The 17,116-nt window shown below is 71.0% G+C and overlaps 6 protein-coding genes across 6 annotated transcripts; 4 read left to right on the top strand and 2 right to left on the bottom strand.

Moving 5' to 3' along the window:
• Nucleotides 1-790: 790 nt before the first annotated feature.
• Nucleotides 791-1,490, top strand: AURANDRAFT_22479 (hypothetical protein; the record flags this gene model as incomplete). Its single annotated transcript, XM_009036443.1, has 2 exons — nucleotides 791-924; nucleotides 992-1,490. Coding segments are annotated over 2 exons (633 nt in total), but the record flags the coding sequence as incomplete, so codon positions are not given.
• Nucleotides 1,491-4,346: 2,856 nt separating this feature from the next.
• On the top strand, nucleotides 4,347-5,215 carry AURANDRAFT_5421 (hypothetical protein; the record flags this gene model as incomplete). Its single annotated transcript, XM_009035898.1, has 2 exons — nucleotides 4,347-4,772; nucleotides 4,955-5,215. Coding segments are annotated over 2 exons (687 nt in total), but the record flags the coding sequence as incomplete, so codon positions are not given.
• Nucleotides 5,216-5,495: 280 nt separating this feature from the next.
• AURANDRAFT_59901 (hypothetical protein) lies at nucleotides 5,496-6,179 on the bottom strand (the record flags this gene model as incomplete). Its single annotated transcript, XM_009035982.1, has 1 exon — nucleotides 5,496-6,179. A coding segment is annotated over one exon (660 nt), but the record flags the coding sequence as incomplete, so codon positions are not given.
• Nucleotides 6,180-9,239: 3,060 nt separating this feature from the next.
• AURANDRAFT_62015 (hypothetical protein) lies at nucleotides 9,240-10,913 on the top strand (the record flags this gene model as incomplete). Its single annotated transcript, XM_009036444.1, has 1 exon — nucleotides 9,240-10,913. The coding sequence occupies one exon, from the start codon at nucleotides 9,240-9,242 to the stop codon at nucleotides 10,911-10,913; it is 1,674 nt and encodes a 557-aa protein (XP_009034692.1).
• A 1,274-nt stretch (nucleotides 10,914-12,187) lies between these two features.
• Nucleotides 12,188-15,013, bottom strand: AURANDRAFT_62014 (hypothetical protein; the record flags this gene model as incomplete). The annotated part of the gene is made up of 4 exons (XM_009035981.1): nucleotides 12,188-12,313; nucleotides 12,352-12,969; nucleotides 13,011-14,045; nucleotides 14,174-15,013. The coding sequence occupies 4 exons, from the start codon at nucleotides 15,011-15,013 to the stop codon at nucleotides 12,188-12,190; spliced, it is 2,619 nt and encodes an 872-aa protein (XP_009034229.1).
• Nucleotides 15,014-15,166: 153 nt separating this feature from the next.
• AURANDRAFT_22633 (hypothetical protein) lies at nucleotides 15,167-16,324 on the top strand (the record flags this gene model as incomplete). Its single annotated transcript, XM_009036445.1, has 2 exons — nucleotides 15,167-15,214; nucleotides 15,302-16,324. The coding sequence occupies 2 exons, from the start codon at nucleotides 15,167-15,169 to the stop codon at nucleotides 16,322-16,324; spliced, it is 1,071 nt and encodes a 356-aa protein (XP_009034693.1).
• Nucleotides 16,325-17,116: the final 792 nt, after the last annotated feature.

Raw genomic sequence — 17,116 nt, 5'->3', positions numbered from 1 at the left:
CCAGGGCCGGTGCCGCGGCGGCACGTGCCACGACGAGCACCGGCAGGACGCGCCGTCGCGCGAGAACGACACCTTCTTCTTCCTCTCGCGGTCCTCGAAGTGGGCGTCCGCGACGCCGATGCCCGTGCCCCCCGTCTTGGGCACGTGGATGAACCGGAGACCGAGGGCCGGGTCGGGCGCCGCGTCGCGGGCCGGGTTCGCCAGCTTGAGCACCGCGCAGCGCCAATCCGCGTCGACGCAGACCGTCGGATCCGCGGCGCTCCGCGCGGCGCACGGCACGCCGGGGTCGACAAGCGGCGCCATGAGCTGCATCTTCTGCACGCCGACGGCCAAGATGAAGAGCGGCACGAGCAGCGACGCCGCGAAGACGCGCGCGTGCTCGTTCGTCCAGCCCGTGGGCACCGGGTGGGGGTCCAGCGGGTCCCGCGCGAACTCGCGCGGCGGCAGCGGGCGGCTCATCGGTGTGCGGTTTGCGGCGCGGCGGCTCGTGGAGGGTTTGCGGGATGGCTAGAAGGTTTGCAGAAGCGCGCGCGCGTCTCTACTAGGGGCACGCAAAAGCGACGCCCATGCCTGGTGTGGCAAACTCGGCTTCACCGTCGCATCAACCAGCAAGCCGGCGACTTTTGAGCTAGATCGATCCCCTGGTCCGCCCCTGCGCCTTCTCGCCGGCGCCGCGAGACCCCGGTGCGCCGCGCCACGCGCGCCTAAGCGCTCTCGACTGCGCCTCCGTCGCCGGCGCGCACCCGCGAGACCCCGGCGCGCCGAAGCGAAAAGACACGAAACTCAAAGCATGGCCTGCATCGAGAAGCTCGCCATCCGCGGCATCCGGGCCTTCAGCCCCGAGCGCGAGGAGGCCATCGAGTTCCAGACGCCGCTGACGATGATCGTCGGCGCCAACGGCTGCGGCAAGACCACGGTCATCGAGTGCCTGAAGCGCGCGCCCGCGCCCCCGGAACCGCGCGACCGCGGAGACCCCGAAAACGCCCCGCAGGTACGGCACGACGGGCTGCGCGCCGCCCGGGTCGAACAGCGGCCGCGCCTTCGTCCACGACCCCAAGGTCTCCGGCGTCACGGAAGTCAAGGCGCAGCTGAAGCTGCGGTTCAAGAACTACGCGGGCCAGCGCATGGTCGTCGTGCGGTCCATGCAGCTCACGCAGCGCAAGACGACGGCGACCTTCAAGCAGATGGACGGCGTCATCCGCGCCAACGACGCCTCCGGCGAGCGCACGTCCTACACGCACAAGTGCGGCGAGCTCGACAAGACGGTGCCGATGCTCATCGGCGTGAGCAAGGCCGTGCTCGAGAGCGTCATCTTCTGCCACCAGGAGGAGAGCTCCTGGCCGTTGCAGGAGGGCGCCGTGCTCAAGAAGAAGTTCGATGACATCTTCGAGTCCGCGCGCTACTCGAAGGCGCTCGACGAGCTCCGGAAGCAGCGTTTGGCGAAGAACGCGCAGGTCAAGGAGCTCGTCGGCGACCTCAAGGGCCTCCAGGCCGACAAGGTCGCGGCGTCGGACCACCGCAAGCGCCTCGAGGCCGCCGAGGCTGCCGTCGCGGAGTGCGACGGGTTGATCGCGGAGTGCGACGAGAAGAGCGCCGCCGCGCACGCTGAGCTCGCGCAGATCAAAACTGAGAGACAGGCCATGGAGGCGCGCGAGGCCAAGATCGCCGCGGCCCAGAAGCTCGTCGACGACGCCGAGGCGAAGATCGCGTTCATGGTCGAGGGTCTAGGCGCCATGGGCGAGATGGACGAGACCGACGACGAGCTGGCCGCGGCGCAGCGGGAGCACGCGGCCGAGGAGGAGCGCTCCGACGCGGCGCTGGACGCGTTGAAGGAGTCGCTCGAGACCTGCGAGGCCGCGGCGGCGTCCCTGCGCGACGACGCGTCGAAGCTGGATGTGGCGGTAGGAGAGCAGGAGACGGAGAAGCGGCACGCGCTCGCGGCCGTCGGCGAGCTGCGCGACGCGCTCGAGGGCGCCCGGGCCGACCTCTCGGACCGCGACGCCATCCGGTCCCTCGACGCCGCGCTGAAGAGCGATGAGGCAATCCCGCTCGACGTCGCGGCGAAGGTCCGCGACGACTTAAAAGCGGCGGGCGACGCCGCGGCCGACGCGGAGCGCGCGTGCGAGGCCGACGCCGACGCCGCCGTCAAGGCCGCCCACGCCGCGGTCAACGAGAAGCAGGCGGCGCTCGACGCCGCGCGCCACGAGGTCGAGGCCCTCGGCCCGAAGAAGAAGGGCCTGGAGAAGCGCGTCGCCGCGAGCGACGACGCGCTGAAGGGCCTGCGGTCCGCGACGGAGGACGCCGTGGCCGCGGCGCGGGCGAAGCACGACGCCGCCAAGGAGAAGATCGCGAGCCACAAGGCGGCCATGGACGCCAAGGACTTCAAGGCCCAGATCCGCGCGTTGGACGAAAAAGAAACGAGCCTCGGGCGCGACATCGAGGAGGAGAACGAGGCCATGCGCGTCAACGAGGCGTCCGAGGACGAGGAGAAGGAGCTGCGCGTCCAGGAGCAGCTCGTCAAGTCGTCCGAGGAGCGCCTCGCGGAAAAGTGGGCCGCCGTCGAGGAGCTGCGGGCCGCGGCGGAGACGGCGCTCGAGCGGAGCGGCGACGACGACGTCGTGCCCGCGGCGCCGGACCGCTCTTCCGCGTCCCCCGCGGACGTCCACGCCTTCTCGAAGAAGGTGCGGCGCCTCCTCGAGGGCGCCCGGGACCGCGCGGAGAAGGCCGCGAAGGAGCAGGCGTCCGAGGCCGCGTCGACGGCGGCGGACGCGCGCGCGGCCGCGGACGCCAAGGCCAAGGCCGAGACGGCCCTGGAGGCCTGCGGCGCGGCCCTCGACACGCTCGTCGCCGACGCCGGCAGCTCCGCGCGCGACCGCCTCGCGAAGCTCCGCGACAAGGCCGAGGCGTTCCGCCTGTCGACGGTCCGCGACTACCCGGACGCGGACGAGTTCGAGGCCTACGGCGCCGCCGCGGCCCGCGCGGCCGTCGACGGCGCCGCCGTGCTCGCGGGCGACGACGACGCGGCGGCCCAGGCATTGGCCGTAGGCCCGCGCGACGCCGGCGACGACGACGCGCTGGCCGCGACGCAGAAATGGGTCGCGGCGCACGTCGCCAAGCTCACGGCCAAGAAGTACGAGGAGACGAGCCTCAACAGTTTCAGCGGCAAGCTACTGGAGAAGATGCGCAAGGTCAAGGCGGGCAAGTGCCCCAAGTGCGTCATCTGCCGGCGCGAGTTCGACGGCCCCGACGACGCGACGTACAAGGAGACGATCGCGCGCCTCGAGGACCAGGCCAGCGACCTGAAAGAGAAGGAGTTCGACCTGAAGATCGACGCGGCCAAGGATTTGGGGTCCCAGCTCGCGGACCTCGACACGCCCTGGCGCCGCTGGGTGTCCGCGGTGGGCGACCGCGTCGCCGCCAAGGCCGCGGACGACGACGCCAAGGCCGCGGCCGCGGACGCCCAGACCGCCGCGGACGCCGCCAAGTCCGCGTCCGACGACGCGGCCGAGGCCTTCGCCGCCGTCAAGAGCGCCTTCCTCGACGCCGACGATTTAGCGGAAGCCGCGGGCGACCTCAAGGCGCAAACCGAAACGCTCGACGCGAAGCGGTCCAACTACGAGGCGATGAGCGGCGGTCAAAGCGGCCGGTCGACGCGCGACATCCTCGAGCAGCTCCAGCGGCTCAACGACGAGAAGAACGCCGCGGTGACCGCCAAGGCGAAGCTCGAGAAGGAGAACGCGACGAGTTTGAAGGAGGAGACCGCGCTCGTGACGCGGCTGGGCAACGTCCGCGAGGAGCTCGCGAACTTGGAGCGCGACGTCGAGGCGCGCACGCGCCACGAGGGCGACCGCGCCGACGCCGCCAAGGAGCTCAAGGACCTCGAGGCGGCCTGCAAGGAGCTGCAGAAGGGCGACGCGAAGCGGAAAGAAGCTTTGGACGACGCCGCCGAGGCCGCGGCGGACGCGGAGGCCGACGCGGCCCGGAAGAAGAAGGCCGCGCGGTCCCTCACCAACGGCAAGAAGGCGAGCTTCCAGGAGGTCCAGGCCGCCGTCGACGCCGGGGCCCGGGGCGCCGAGCGCGCCGCGGGCGCGGACGAGACGCTCGCCGCGCTCGCGGCCGACCGCGAAACCCTCGAGACGCGCGTCGCCGACGCCGACGCGGAGGCGAAGCGCGCCGCGGCGGCCATCGGCGACCACGCGTCGGGCAACGCGAGCCGCCAGGCCATGAAGAAGGCCATCGACGACAACGTGAATTTGCGGTCCGCGCGGTCCGCGCGCGCGGCCGCGGCGTCCGACGTCGCGGACCTCGAGGACGACCGGTCCGGCGACGCCGCGCGGCGCAAGGAGCTCGCGGCGCGCCACGACAAGCTCGCGCGCGACCTCAACCGCCTCGTGAGCCGCCGCGGCGAGTACGTCGGCCGCCGGTCGTCGGAGGCGTCCGTCGCCAAGGAGCACGCGGGCGACCTCAAGGGCGCGCGCTACAAGGGCGTCGAGGAGAAGCACCGCAAGGCCCTCATCAACAAGGAGACGACGGAGATGGCCGCCAAGGACCTCGAGCACTACTGGGGCGCGCTCGACAAGGCGCTCAGCAACTACCACTCGCTCAAGATCGAGGAGATCAACCGCATCGTCCGCGAGCTCTGGCAGATCACCTACATGGGCGAGGACATCGACTCCATCGAGATCGTCTCCGGCGAGGACGCGGGCAGCAACCGCGCCGCGCGGTCCTACAACTACCACGTGCAGATGCGCAAGGCCCAGGGCAGGAAAAGGGTGATTCAACTTCGCTTCAACGTGAGTGTTCCGCGCGCGCGCGTTTCGGAAACAGCACCCACGCTTCGAGAGCGCTCCGAGAGATGATCGCTCGTCCAAAAATCAGCCGAAAGGAGTGGAAAACGGCCGAGATAGGAGCCTTTGAAGTTGGGAATTTCGCACCCTTTTCCTGCCCAGGCAAGGCCGGCGCCGCGCTCGACATGAAGGGCCGCTGCTCCGCGGGCCAGCGCGTCCTGGCGTCCATCGTCATCCGCCTGGCCCTGGCCCAGACCTTCTGCATCAAGTGCGGCATCCTCGCGCTCGACGAGCCGACGACGAACCTGGACGAGGCGAACCGGCGGAGCCTCGCGCACGGGCTGAGCCGCATCATCGCGGAGCGCGCGGCGCAGCACAACTTCCAGCTCGTCGTCATCACCCACGACGAGGAGTTCATCGGCACGCTCCGCAACGAGCTCGCGGCCCAGGCGGGCGTCAACATGCCCGAGCACTACTGGCGCATCTCGCGCGAGGACGTCCACGGCCGCCACTTCTCCCACATCTCCAAGGTCGACATGGCGAGCCTCAACTAGTGTGTCGGCTCCTCCCCTGTGCTGTTGTGCCCCTCCCCCTCGACTTAAGCGCCCTAGTCGCTCCGGGGGTACGCGGCCGCCTCGAGGAGCCCGTCGACGTCCGTCGTCGGCGGCCCGACGAGCTTCGCGCAGAGGTCGAAGCGCAGCTTCGCGTCGCCGCGGACGACGGCGCGCAGCATGACGCGCGCGACGTCGGCCCGGGGCATGACGGGCACCTTGAGCTCCGTCAGCAGCGCGTCGTCGCGGCCCGCGACGAGCGCCTTCTCGCCGCCCGCGCCCATGGACAGGCCGCAGGGCTTGACGACGACGCCCTTGAGATCGGCGGCGAGCACGTGCGCCTCGGCGTTGAGCTTCCAGAAGAGGATGCTGCCGCCCTCCTGCGGCGACGGGTCGGGCTGCGTAGTGCCCATGGACGAGCAGAGCACGACCTGGCGCGCGACGGGGGGCGTCGGGCCCGGCGCGGCGTAGAGCGCCGCGACCGTGTTCTCGACGCCGGCGAACTCCACGGCCTTCTGCTGGTCCGCGGAGTCGCCGGGAGACGCGCCGACGGCGACGAGGACGGCGTCGACGCCGGCCATGGCCGCGTCGAGCGACGCGCGGTCGGTGACGTTGCCGACAAAAATGCCCTCGGAGGCGTCGCACTTCGTGCAGTTCAGGTACTGTTTCGCCTTGGTGACGTTGGTCACGAAGGCCTTGACGGCGCCGATGGCCGGGTCGGCCTTGGCCTGGGCGTACAAGAGCTCTCCCAGGCGGCCCGTCGCACCCGTGATCAACACGTTCATGGCAGTGGTTGACGTCGCGAGCAGCGCGAGCATTGTTACGAGGCGGAACATGGCTGTTCCAACAGGTTGGCGGCGGCCGAGGCGCTGACGCTGATGGCTGTGCTCCTCCACCGCACCACACCCAAACCTCTCGGACGATTAGCCTCAATATGGCCTTCGCGCCGCGCCACAGGCCGTATGAGGCCGCCTGTGACCCCCGCGCCGCTTCCGTCCGCGTCTACTAGTCCCTGCGCGGTCGCGTGCCACTTTTGAGCGCTGGAAACGGCGTGCGCGCGACGGCGCACACGGCCTCGGAAACCGCCTGCGGGAGCGGCCGAGCAGCGGGCGGCGCTGGACGCGTCCGGAGGTCGCCGCGGGTCCGTAAACCGTCGCGGCGGTCCGTCCATGTTGCGCATAGATGCGGCGCGCGCTCAACTGCGTCGGCCGAGGCCGTGGTCGTGGTGCGGCGCGCGGCCGAAGACGGGTCCCGACGACACGTTCGAGGCGCGGACCGCGGCTAGATCTGCGCGAGTTCCCGTCGGCGAAGTGGCTCGTGCAGCTCGTCTATCACTACGGGTGAGCCGTGGCCCGACAGATCACGTCAAATCCGCCACATCGCCGTTCATGACCCCAGAACCCGTTTCGGCGGCGGTTTCGGGCGCCGCTCTGCGGCGGCCGGCGCGCGGGGGCCGCGGTCCGTGCCCCCGGACTTGATCGATTTCGCGGCCAAATATCTCCACGAAGCGATCGGGAATGACTCCTAGCGGGCGCGGACGACCTGCAACGCTCGGCGGACGCGAACGTCGTGCTCGGCGCAAACTCGCGCAACCGCTCGGCGACGGCTACGCGGCGCCCATGGGGGCGGCGGTGCGAAGATATGGGCTCCGAGCTCATCCTATCGATGGGCGAGGGCCGTGGAGCACTCATTAGCGCTGGACCCGACGTGCTTCTATGCGGCGTCGAAGTCGTACGTCGACGGAGACGGTCCTAAACCGACACGTTCGCGCACGGTGCGCGGTCGCCGTTCGCGTCTGTACCCCCGGACTTTTTCGTTATCGACGCTCCAAGTACATGGCTTTGCGACGCCGCGGGCTTTCCGGCGGTGGCCCGGTCACCTGCGACGCAGGCGTGGCGTANATAATTTTTTCAAAACACCGTCTGGCACTCTACGGTGTCTTCGCGACCCGAATCCCGAGCCCGCACCGCGTCTCTTCGTCCCTAGAGGCGCCAGAGTACCGGCGTCGAAGCTCGACCGAGAGGCGCCCACTAGAAGCTCGGATTAAGAGGTAGGTGCTCCGCCCGAGATGAGGCTGTATGCGCTCGAGCACCAGATTCGCGAACGGGTCAAAAATGTCGTTGTCGCTGGAAATTTCTAGCCGGAGGCCACGTAGATCTCATACGACGACGATGGTGTGCTCGGGCTCGTCGCCGTGGACGTTGGTGACGAGAATCGCAGCGGCAGAGATCATTCGGTAGGGCTGCAGTGTATGGGGTCCGCGATCCACGACTTCAACACGTTTTCCGAGGTCACACGACGCTTCCGGACCGAGTATATGACCCACCGGAGGGATGTGGCCAGCGCCTCGCACGTGTGGCGCTCCGGATGCCCGCGGTCAACGCGTCGGGAATGTCGTCGGCGCCGAGCTTCGGCCGCGCGCGCAGTCACGTTTTGGGCCCGCACGCATCGAACCAAGCACGCGGAATCTCTTATACCATCACTAAGGACCCGCACACGCCCCAAACGAGCCAGAAGCAGCGTTTCCGACGAGTCCGCACTCGGGCCTCTGAGAGCGTGGGCCGCCTACCGCTGTCACGCGACCGTTTTGAGCCGCGAAGTCGCCATCACGAACGGTTGGAACGGCTCCGCGCCCTCGTGGGGTACATGCGCCGCGGCCGGGGCCGTTTTTCCTTCGGCTACCGCGGCCTACGCGCCGCTTTGAGGCCCATCGAGGGCTAATCGGGTGTTCACCACCCAAAGGTTTGGGTGCGCGCACGAACCCGAAAGCCGCGCGCGCGCCGCCGGGCATCCCGCCACCTCGAGCGCTAGCGCGCGTTCGACGCGATGGCGTAGGGGAAGTGCCCCGCCTTCCTCGCGAGGCGCGCGAGGATTTCCGCCTCGAGGGGGCAGTTGCGGAGGCCGTGGCGCTCGTGGGCGTTGTTGCGGACGTGCTGGACGAGGCTCGCGGAGAAGAGGGAGATGGGGATGACCTTGACGAGGTCGAACTTCCAGTAGACGTCGACGACGGCGTGCTCCCGGGGCAGGCTCTCGGGCGGCGCCGCGGGGATCTCCCAGAAGTCGGGCGGCGCCTTCGCCGCGAGCGCGGCGAGGTGGGCCGGCGCGAGGGCGTAGGACGCCGCGTAGTGGCGCGGGAGCACGAGGCACGGCTCGCCGCCGAGGTCCCGGACGTCGTGGTCCCAGAGCCGCGCGGAGTCGCAGACGACGCGCGGCGCGTCCGACACGACGCGGCGCGGGCCCTGGGACGACGCGTGCGTCGCGAGGCCCTCGTCGTGGTCGCCGCCGTGGGGCAGGTGCTCGTAGCGCGCGAAGCCCGGCACGTATTTCTCGGGCAGCCGCGCGGCGGCGGCCAGAAACGCGACGACGTTCGCCGCGCGGACGATCACGTCGTCCTCCGCGACGAGGTACACGTCCGCGGCGCCGCGCGCCGCGAGCAGCGCGGGCCGGTGCGCGTAGGCGAGGCCGGCGCCGACGGACCGGGGGAAGCGGACGACGTCGACGGCGAGCGCGCCGCGCGCGCCGCCGTAGGAGCAGTCGACGGACCGGTCGCAGTCGCCCGCGGCGAAGACCGTCGCGTTGACCGTCCAGCCCATGTCCCGCCGCATCTCGCAGAGCGCCCCGAGGCTCGCGCGCAGGCTCGGGTTCGTGCCCTCGAAGGCGTGGAGGAACGCGCGCACGCGCAGCGGCGGCTCCTCGGCGGCCGCCGCCAGCGCCAGCAGCAGCGCGCGTCTCATATGATGAGCTCTCTCAAAGGCTGCCCCATTGCGAAGCGGCTCTATCAGGCTTGGCCAAATCAGCGCACACGACGAGCGCTCTCAAAGGCTGCCCCATTGCAAAAGCGCGCTCAAGCATCAAGCACGCAACACCGCATGCACGTTCGACCCGCATCGCGAGAAGCCGAATGGCCGCCATGAGATTGCTCGTGCTCGCGGCCCTCGGCGCCGTCGGCGCCGTGGAGCTGGGCAAGACGACCTACAATTTGAACCTCATCGTCGAGCGCGGCGAGTTCGAGAAAACACTCGCGGACGCGCAGGCGCTCCTCGAGGAGACGAAGCGCAAGAAGATGGGCGTCGCCGTGCAGCTCCTGCTGCGCTCCGCCGCCGACAAGATCACCAAGTCCTTCGAGGAGCTCGAGAAGCGGCGCGCCGACGAGGCCAAGGCGGAGGCCAAGGCCAGCGCGGCGGAGGCCGCGCGGCCCTACGAGGCGCCGACGACGCTCACGAACGCGTCCGTGGGCGTGAAGCCCCTCAAGGCCTTCAAGGCCACGGCGAAGAAATCGAACACGATCCGCCGCGTGACCCTCGCCGAGTGGGGCGACCTCGAGGCGTCGGGCAAGCTCACGGACGCGCTGAAGAAGCCCATGATCCTCGAGGGCGCGCTCGGCAACCGCGACGCGCTCCGGGAGTCGTTCCACGCGGCGCGGCTCATGGAGGACCCGGCCTTTTCCGACGTGCGCATCGAGTACGTGACGCCGGCCGTCGCGCGGTCGAAGCGCACCTTCGAGGAGCAGGACGCGAGCGCGCCGCAGGAGTACGAGCACACGGCGATCAGCCTCGAGCGCTACTTCGTCAACTGCTTCAACCTGCGGGCGAAGCCCGACTTCCGCAAGCGCGGCGGCGGCCAGACGGAGCACTGCGAGCAGGATTTGGCCTTCGGGAGCGTCGCGGGCGCGAACGCGAGCGGCATCCTCGACGGGTCGCCGCTCGCGGAGCTCGCGGGCGCGGGCCTGGACTACGACCGGGGCCGCGCGGCGTTCCTCGTCGACGCCGCGACCCGGGGCGTCGCGGGCGCGGCGCGCGCGCTCGGCGGCGGCACGACGCGCCTCGTGCTCGGCCCCGCGGGCTCGGGCGAGCACCTGAGGAACCAGCGAACGCCGTTCCTCGACGGCCTCGTCCACGGCAAGCGGCGCTGGTTCGCCATGTCGCCGGCGGCCTTCGGCAAGCTGCGCGCCGTCGCCGAGGCCGCGGAGACGCTCGAGCCGTCGAGCGCGTTCGTCTTCTTCGAGTCGCAGCTCGAGGAGCTCGTCGAGGACCTGGGGCTCGGCGGGTCGAAGATGCGCTACGCCGAGGGCACGCAGGAGCCGGGCGACGTGCTCTTCATGCCGCCGGACACGGTCTTCACGAGCCTGACCTACGCGGACGCGGTGTCGGTCCGGGGCCTCGCCGCGGGCGCGCACGAGGCGGCCTACACGACGGACGCGAAGCTCTGGATGCCCGCGGGCGGCCACATCCCGGAGAACGTCGCCGCGGCGGCGTGCTACGGCAATTCGGAGTTTCTCTTCGACGCGGCCGCGGCCGCCGCGGCGACGCCGGGCGACGCGCACCCCGCGGCCGCGCAGATCGTGGGCATCGCGGACCAGATCCTGCCCCAGATCTACGGCACGGCCGAGGCGCGCGACGGCCTCGCCCTCGGCGCTCTCGCGGACTGCGCGGGCTACGCGGCCGTCGCGGGCTCCATCAAGGGCTCCCAGTGCGAGGTCCACGCGGCCGCGTGCGCGCGCGTCCTCGGCCTCGACGGCGCGCCCTGGCTCGCGGACCTCCTCTCGGGCATGTTCGTCAAGAAGCGCGACTGGTAGGTCTCGTCGGGGTGTATAACAGCGATCCGAGTCTCTTCTTGCCGCAGGGCTTTCTTGGCGAGCGAGCAAGTGGCGAGACTCTCGCCGAGAGGCGCGGCATACTGACGTTTCCGCTGAAGCGGTGGTAATCACAAAATGCGACGCCCCTCTCGCAGGCGGCTCGATGCCCCGATCTCACCATAACATCGGCTCGCACGTCCTCCGGGGGACCATGAAGTCACCAGCCCCTCGCATGCCGCGCGCGGCTCGCGGAGCCGACGCGGTGTCCTGGAGCTCTCAAACCAGCAAACCAACAACAGAACTAGCTACCAAAACCCCAACGCAAACAAAGAATTTAACACAGCATCGTCCGCCCGCGCAGGAACCGCCGCGCGGCCGCGGCGTCGTCCTCGTCGAGCTCGCCCAGCGCCTCCGCCATTGCCGCGGCGACGGGCCGCACGGCGCAGGGCCCCGACGCGCGCTCGCACCGGTGGCCGCAGGCGCGCTCCGGCCCCGTCCAGAACTCGACGACCAACACGCTCCGCTCCCCGCGCGTCACCGGCCGCACGTTGTGCCGCTTGTGCGACGGAAAGACGACGACGTCGCCCAGATCGTCGAACGCGCGTCCCTCCAATCCCTCCGCCACGAAGTCGCCGCCGGAAAAGTCCGCGTCGGGCCGCGCGAGCATGCAGTCGACGGTGTAGCAGGAGCCGGAGTCGACGTGGTGCTCGTGCCGCAATTCGCCGCCGCGCCGCACGCGGTGGTACTCGACGACGCGCGGCCGTAGCACCGCCCCGCGCCCAAAGTCGCCGAACGTCGCCGCGTCCGCGGCGCGCGCGGCGCCGAGGAGCTTCGCCAACAGCTCCGGGAAGCGGCGGTTGAAGCGCAGGTCCGTCGACAGGTACAGCGTGTCCCACGCGGGCGCGCCGGTCGCCGCGTCGGCGCACTTGCGCTGCGCGCCGCAGAGGTCGCCGACCTCGTCGGCGAAGGCGTGGATCGCCGCGACCTCCGCAACGCTGAGGAACCGCGGCAGCTTGACGACGGGGCAGCGGTTCGCCGCGTCGTCGCTCAGGAGCGGCGCCGGCAGCAGCGACAGGGAGGCGTCGTCGTCGGCGATCGATGCGTCGTCGATCGATGCGTCGTCGGCGATCGATGGCGATGCGATCGATGCGTCGTCGACGAGTGATGGCGTCGACGCAGGCGCGTGTGGCGCGCACGGCGCGGCGAGGACGGATCGCCCGAGCATGGCAGCCATGAGGCTCTCCGACTGCAAGATGAACTACAACGAAGGAAATTTACGCCCGCGCGAGGGCCTCGTTGACGATGCCGAGGAGCTTCCCCCGCGCTTTGAGGTGGATCGAGAGGACGTGGTCGTCGAAGTCGTGGGCGACGGCCGACACGCTGGCCGGCAGGCGCGCGACCTGGGCGACGTCTCCGCGCAGGCCGACCCGTAGTGCACCTCCACGGGCCCCTTCGCCCGCCCGAGAGCCGCCGCGATCGCCGCGGGCAGCGCCGCGCGCCGCGCCGGCGTGAGGTCGTGGCGCGCAACGGCCGGGTAGGCCGCGACGTCGACCTGGGGCGTGAACGCGAGCGTCGCCGTGGCCAGGTCGCAGTGGGCCAGCGCGCCCGAGCCGCCCATGGAGTCGCCGAGGAACAGCACCGCGCCGTAGCCCGCCACGAAACCCTCTAACTTTTCGCGGTAGAAGGCCGGCCCGCGCCAGGAGCCGTCGTCCGCCGAGAGGTACCAGGAGAAGGCCGGGTCGAGCACGTGGAGCACGTCGAGGCGGTTCGCGCCGCCGGGCAGCTCCAGCTTCCTCGCGGTGCCCATCCACTCGGGCCGCGCGAGCCCGCTGCCGAGCGACGAGAACGCGACGAGGAGCGCGGGGTCGCCGGCGGTCTCGGGCCGCTCGAGGACGCCTCGCGCGAGCCGGAAGCGACCTTCGCCGCCGTGCCACCACGCGGAGACCGCGGCCTCGAGGGCTGGGGCTTGTTTCGACGCCGCGCGCTTCGCGAGGGCGAGGAAGAGCACGACGCCGTCCATGGTCTTCGGGAGGCCAAAGTCCGCGACCTTCGCGAGCTCCGCGGCGGCCGCGTACAAGCGGTCGCAGTCTCGCCGACGTCGTCCTCCATCGACGTGAAGAGCGCGCCGTCCGCCGCTTTCGCGACGAGCGCGGCGCCCTTGAAGGAGCGCTCGCCGCCGGCGTAGGCCTTCGCGTCGTCGAGGAACGCCGCCGTCAGGCGCTCCGCGACGCGCGCCTTCCCGTCGGACGCGAGGAACCGGAGCGCCGCGTCGAGCGAGCCCGGGCTCTCGGCGACGAGCGCCTCGAAGTTGCGCGTGTAGTGCGGGTGGCCCGCGCCGTCGTCGCCGTCGTCGATGGGGAAGCATCTCCCGAGGGCCGCGAGGGCCGAAACGCCCGCGGGCGCCGCGTGGAACATGCGCTCGTCGCGCCACCACGGCGCGGCCACGGTCACGTAGGCGATCACGCGGTCCTCGCTCGAGTCGTTGACGCCGCCGCGGTGCAGGAGCCGGCAGTCGAAGAGCGCCGCGTCGCCGGGGCCCAGGAGCGGCGCCACGGCGCGCGGCGGCTCGCGGCCCGCGACGACGTCTTCGAGCGCGGCCGCGCACGCCGCGTCGAGGTGCGTCGCGGGCGCGAACGCCGTCGGTCCGTTGGAAGGGCGGAGCTGGGTGAGAGGAAAGAAGACGTTGACGACGTGCGCGCCGCAGGGCGCGGAGTCGCAGGCCTCGAGCGTCGACGCGTAGAGCGACGGCGCGTCGCGGTGCCAGGGCTGGGGCGACCGGGGGGCGTCGTCCTTTCGTCCGAACGCGCGCACGAAGCCGAAGTAGAGCACGCGCGGCGCGTCGCAGCGGAGCGCTCTCTGCAGGAGCGGCCGGACCTTGTCCAGGAGCACCGACGCCACGGGGAGGAGCTCCGCGTCGGCGCCGTCGGCCGCGACGTACGCGGCGTCCGGGGGAAGGGGCGCGCGCGCCGCGACGGCCGCGGCGGCCTTGTAGCGCACGTCGACGCGGTCGCCGGGCCGGTGCGTCGCGCAGGGCAGGTCGTAGGCGTCGCCGACGCGTAGGTTTTGCGGCGCGAGCTCCTCGGCCTCGAGGCGCGCGAGGCTCTCGTCCGCGGCCCCGCGCAGCGCCGCGACCTGGGCAGCAAAAGAGATATTCAACGTCGCTTCAACGTGAGTGTTCCGCGCGCGCGCGTTCCGGAAAAAGCATCCACGCTTCGAGACCGTTTCGAGAGATGATCGCTCGTCCAAAAATCAGCCGAAACGAGTGGAAAACGGCCGAGATAGGAGCCTTTGAAGTTGGGAATTTCGCTCTCTTTTGCTGCCCTGGCCGCGACCAGCGACTCCGGCAGCACGTGCTCCGCCGTCACGACGCCCTGCTTCTCGAAGATGGCAAAGGCGCCGTCGACGTCGCTCAGGTCCACGGCGAGGGAGCCCCGGGCCCGGGCGAGCGCCCGCTTCCACGCGTCGACGACGCCGCCCGCGCGCGCCGCGAGGGGCCCGCCGCCCCTGGCGACCTTCGCGAGCGCGCGGCCGGCCGACGTCTTCTTCAGCGCCCGCGCCGTCGGCGCCGGCGCCGCCTCGAGCACCCGCACCGCTTCGAGCGCGCGATCGTCGTCGCCGGCCTCGACCGCGGCGCGCAGGTCGCCCGCGGCGCCCGAGAGGTGCGCGGCCTCCGCCCCGTCGACGAAGTCCAGAGCGTCGTAGCAGCCCTCGCGGCACCGCGCGACCTCGATCATGATGAACTGGGCCCGCGGCACGACGAGCAGATCCGCGCGCTGCGCCTCGTAGCTCTCGTCGCACCGCGGACGCAGCAGTGTCATGAAGCTGAAGTCGTCGACGCGGCCGTTCATGCACGTGAGCAGGTCGCGCCAGAGGGGGCTGTTGAGCTTGCCCGCGACGTCGCGGACCTCGTGGGAGATGGACGCGCGGAACGTGCGGTAGAGGAGGTCGTCGCCGGCGCGGTCCCTCGTGAGCACGACGTCCTTCGGGGCGCCGGCCTCGACGGCGCGGCGCAGCGCCTTCCAGTGCCATTCCGCGTACTCGGCGGCGGCCGACGCGCCGTTCCGCTCGATCTCGGGGTCGTTCGTGATGCCGTCGGCCATACTGCGCTTTCGGATAAAGAGGGTATATGGCGAGAAGGCAGCCCGGGCTGGGTAAACAAGGTCAATGTCGCACTCTGTTGAACCAGTCCAAGGAGAGCTGCCAACAACTCGCTCTCTGAGGCGCCGGTCCTGCCGGCAGCCGCGCCGCCAATCATGGGCGTGCCGGCGTTCTTCCGCTGGCTCGCGGCGCGCTACCCGCCCGTGATGATGGACCTGCTCGAGGGCGAGGAGCGCGGGCCCTACGACGCCGGCACGGAGGCGTCCCTGGTCCGCGACACGACGGGCCAGCTCGAGGCGCGCTGGGTGCAGGTCGAGAATTTGTACGTGGACTGCAACGGCGTCGTGCACCCCTGCTGCCACCCCGAGGGCCCCGGCGCCGTGCAGCCGGCGACGGAGGAGGAGATGCTCGACAACGTCGGCGCGTACCTCGACCGCCTCGTCGCGGCCGCGCGCCCTACGAAGCTCGTCTACCTCGCGCTCGACGGCGTCGCGCCGCGCGCGAAGATGAACCAGCAGCGCACGCGGCGCTTCTGCAGCGCCCGCGAGGCCGACGAGGCCGCGGCCGCGACGCGCGAGCTCCTCGCGCGGCGGGGGCACCGGCCCGCGGCGAAGGCGCGCTGGGACCACAACGCGATCACGCCCGGCACGGAGTTCATGGCGAAGCTCGCCGCCTTCTGCCGGCGCTGGGCCGAGAGCCTCGTGGCCCGCTGCCCGCAGCTCAGCGTCATCGTGTCCGACGCGGCCACTCCCGGCGAGGGCGAGCACAAGATCATGGATTGGATCCGCCGGTCGCAGGCGGACCCGGACCGCCGCGGCGAGCGCCACGCGGTCTGCGGCCAGGACGCGGACCTGATGTTCTTGTCGCTGGCGCTCCACGCGCCGCGCGTCTACGTATTGCGGGAGCGCGTCGAGACGCGGCGGAAGCCGCGCGGCGGAGGCAAGGGCGGCCCGCCGCCGGAGCCCCGGAAGGCCTTCGGCCCGCCGCGCCTGCAGTATCTCTCGTGCCAGCGCCTGCGCCGCTGCTTAATCGGGGACGCGTCGCTCAACGCCGCCGCGGACGGCGCTCTGCCGTTCCCGCGCGACGACGAGCGCTTCCTGGACGACTTCGTGTTGCTCTGCTTCTTCGTGGGCAACGACTTCCTGCCGCAGCTGCCGTCGCTGTCCATCCCCGACGGCGGGTTGGACCTGCTCCTCCTCCTCTACCGCCGCGCGCTGCCGCGGCACCTGGGCGGCTATTTGACGGACGAGGCGACCCGGTCGCCGTCGCCCGCGGGCAAGGTCGACGTGAAGCGCGGAGCAGGAAAAGAGTGATTCAAGTTCTCTTCAACACGAGTGTTTCGCGCGCGCGCGTTCCGGAAAAAGCATCCACGCGTCGAGAGCGCTCCGAGAGATGATCGCTCGTCCAAAAATTAGCCGAAACGAGTGGAAAACGACCGAGATATGAGCCTCCAAAGTTGGAAATTTCGCACTCTTTTCCTGCCCAGGTGAAGCGCGTCGCCGTGCTCCTGAGCGTGCTCGGCGAGCTCGAGCCGGAGATCCTGCGGCGGCGCGCGAAGCGCGACACGGGCAAGCCGGACACGGGGAAGCCCGACGCGAAGACGGACGCGCTCGTCGGGCTCGCCGCGTCCGCGGCGGCGGACTACGCGAACTCGTTCGCGGCGCTCTCGCTGGACGACGAGGCCTCCCGCCGGGACCCGACGGCCGCGGAGGCGGCGGAGACGAAGGCGCTCGTGGAGCGCGCGCTCGCGGCGCACGCGGCGACCATCGAGAAGGCCTTCGCGGCGGGCGGGAAGCCGCTCGACCTCGGCGCCAAGGGCTACCGCGAGCGCTACTACAAGAAGGTCCTGGCCCACGGCCCGCCGGCGTCGGGCAACCTGGAAACGGACGTGACGGCCATGGTCGCCGAGTACTGGCGCGGCGTCCGCTTCGTCGCGGAGTACTACCACCGGGGCTGCGCGAGCTGGTCCTGGTACTACCCCTGGCACTACGCGCCGCTCGCCGCGGACATGGCCAAGTGCGTGCTCAAGAGCCCCGAGGGCCTGAAGCTGGCCTACTCGAAGCTCGTGCGCGACCGGCCCATCCAGCCCCTCCAGCAGCTCATGG

Source organism: Aureococcus anophagefferens (genome assembly GCF_000186865.1).
Source record: "Aureococcus anophagefferens unplaced genomic scaffold AURANscaffold_4, whole genome shotgun sequence".
Lineage (NCBI taxonomy): Eukaryota > Pelagophyceae > Pelagomonadales > Pelagomonadaceae > Aureococcus > Aureococcus anophagefferens.
Note: the sequence above shows the minus strand (reverse complement) of the source record. Positions and strands in the feature narration are given on the sequence as shown.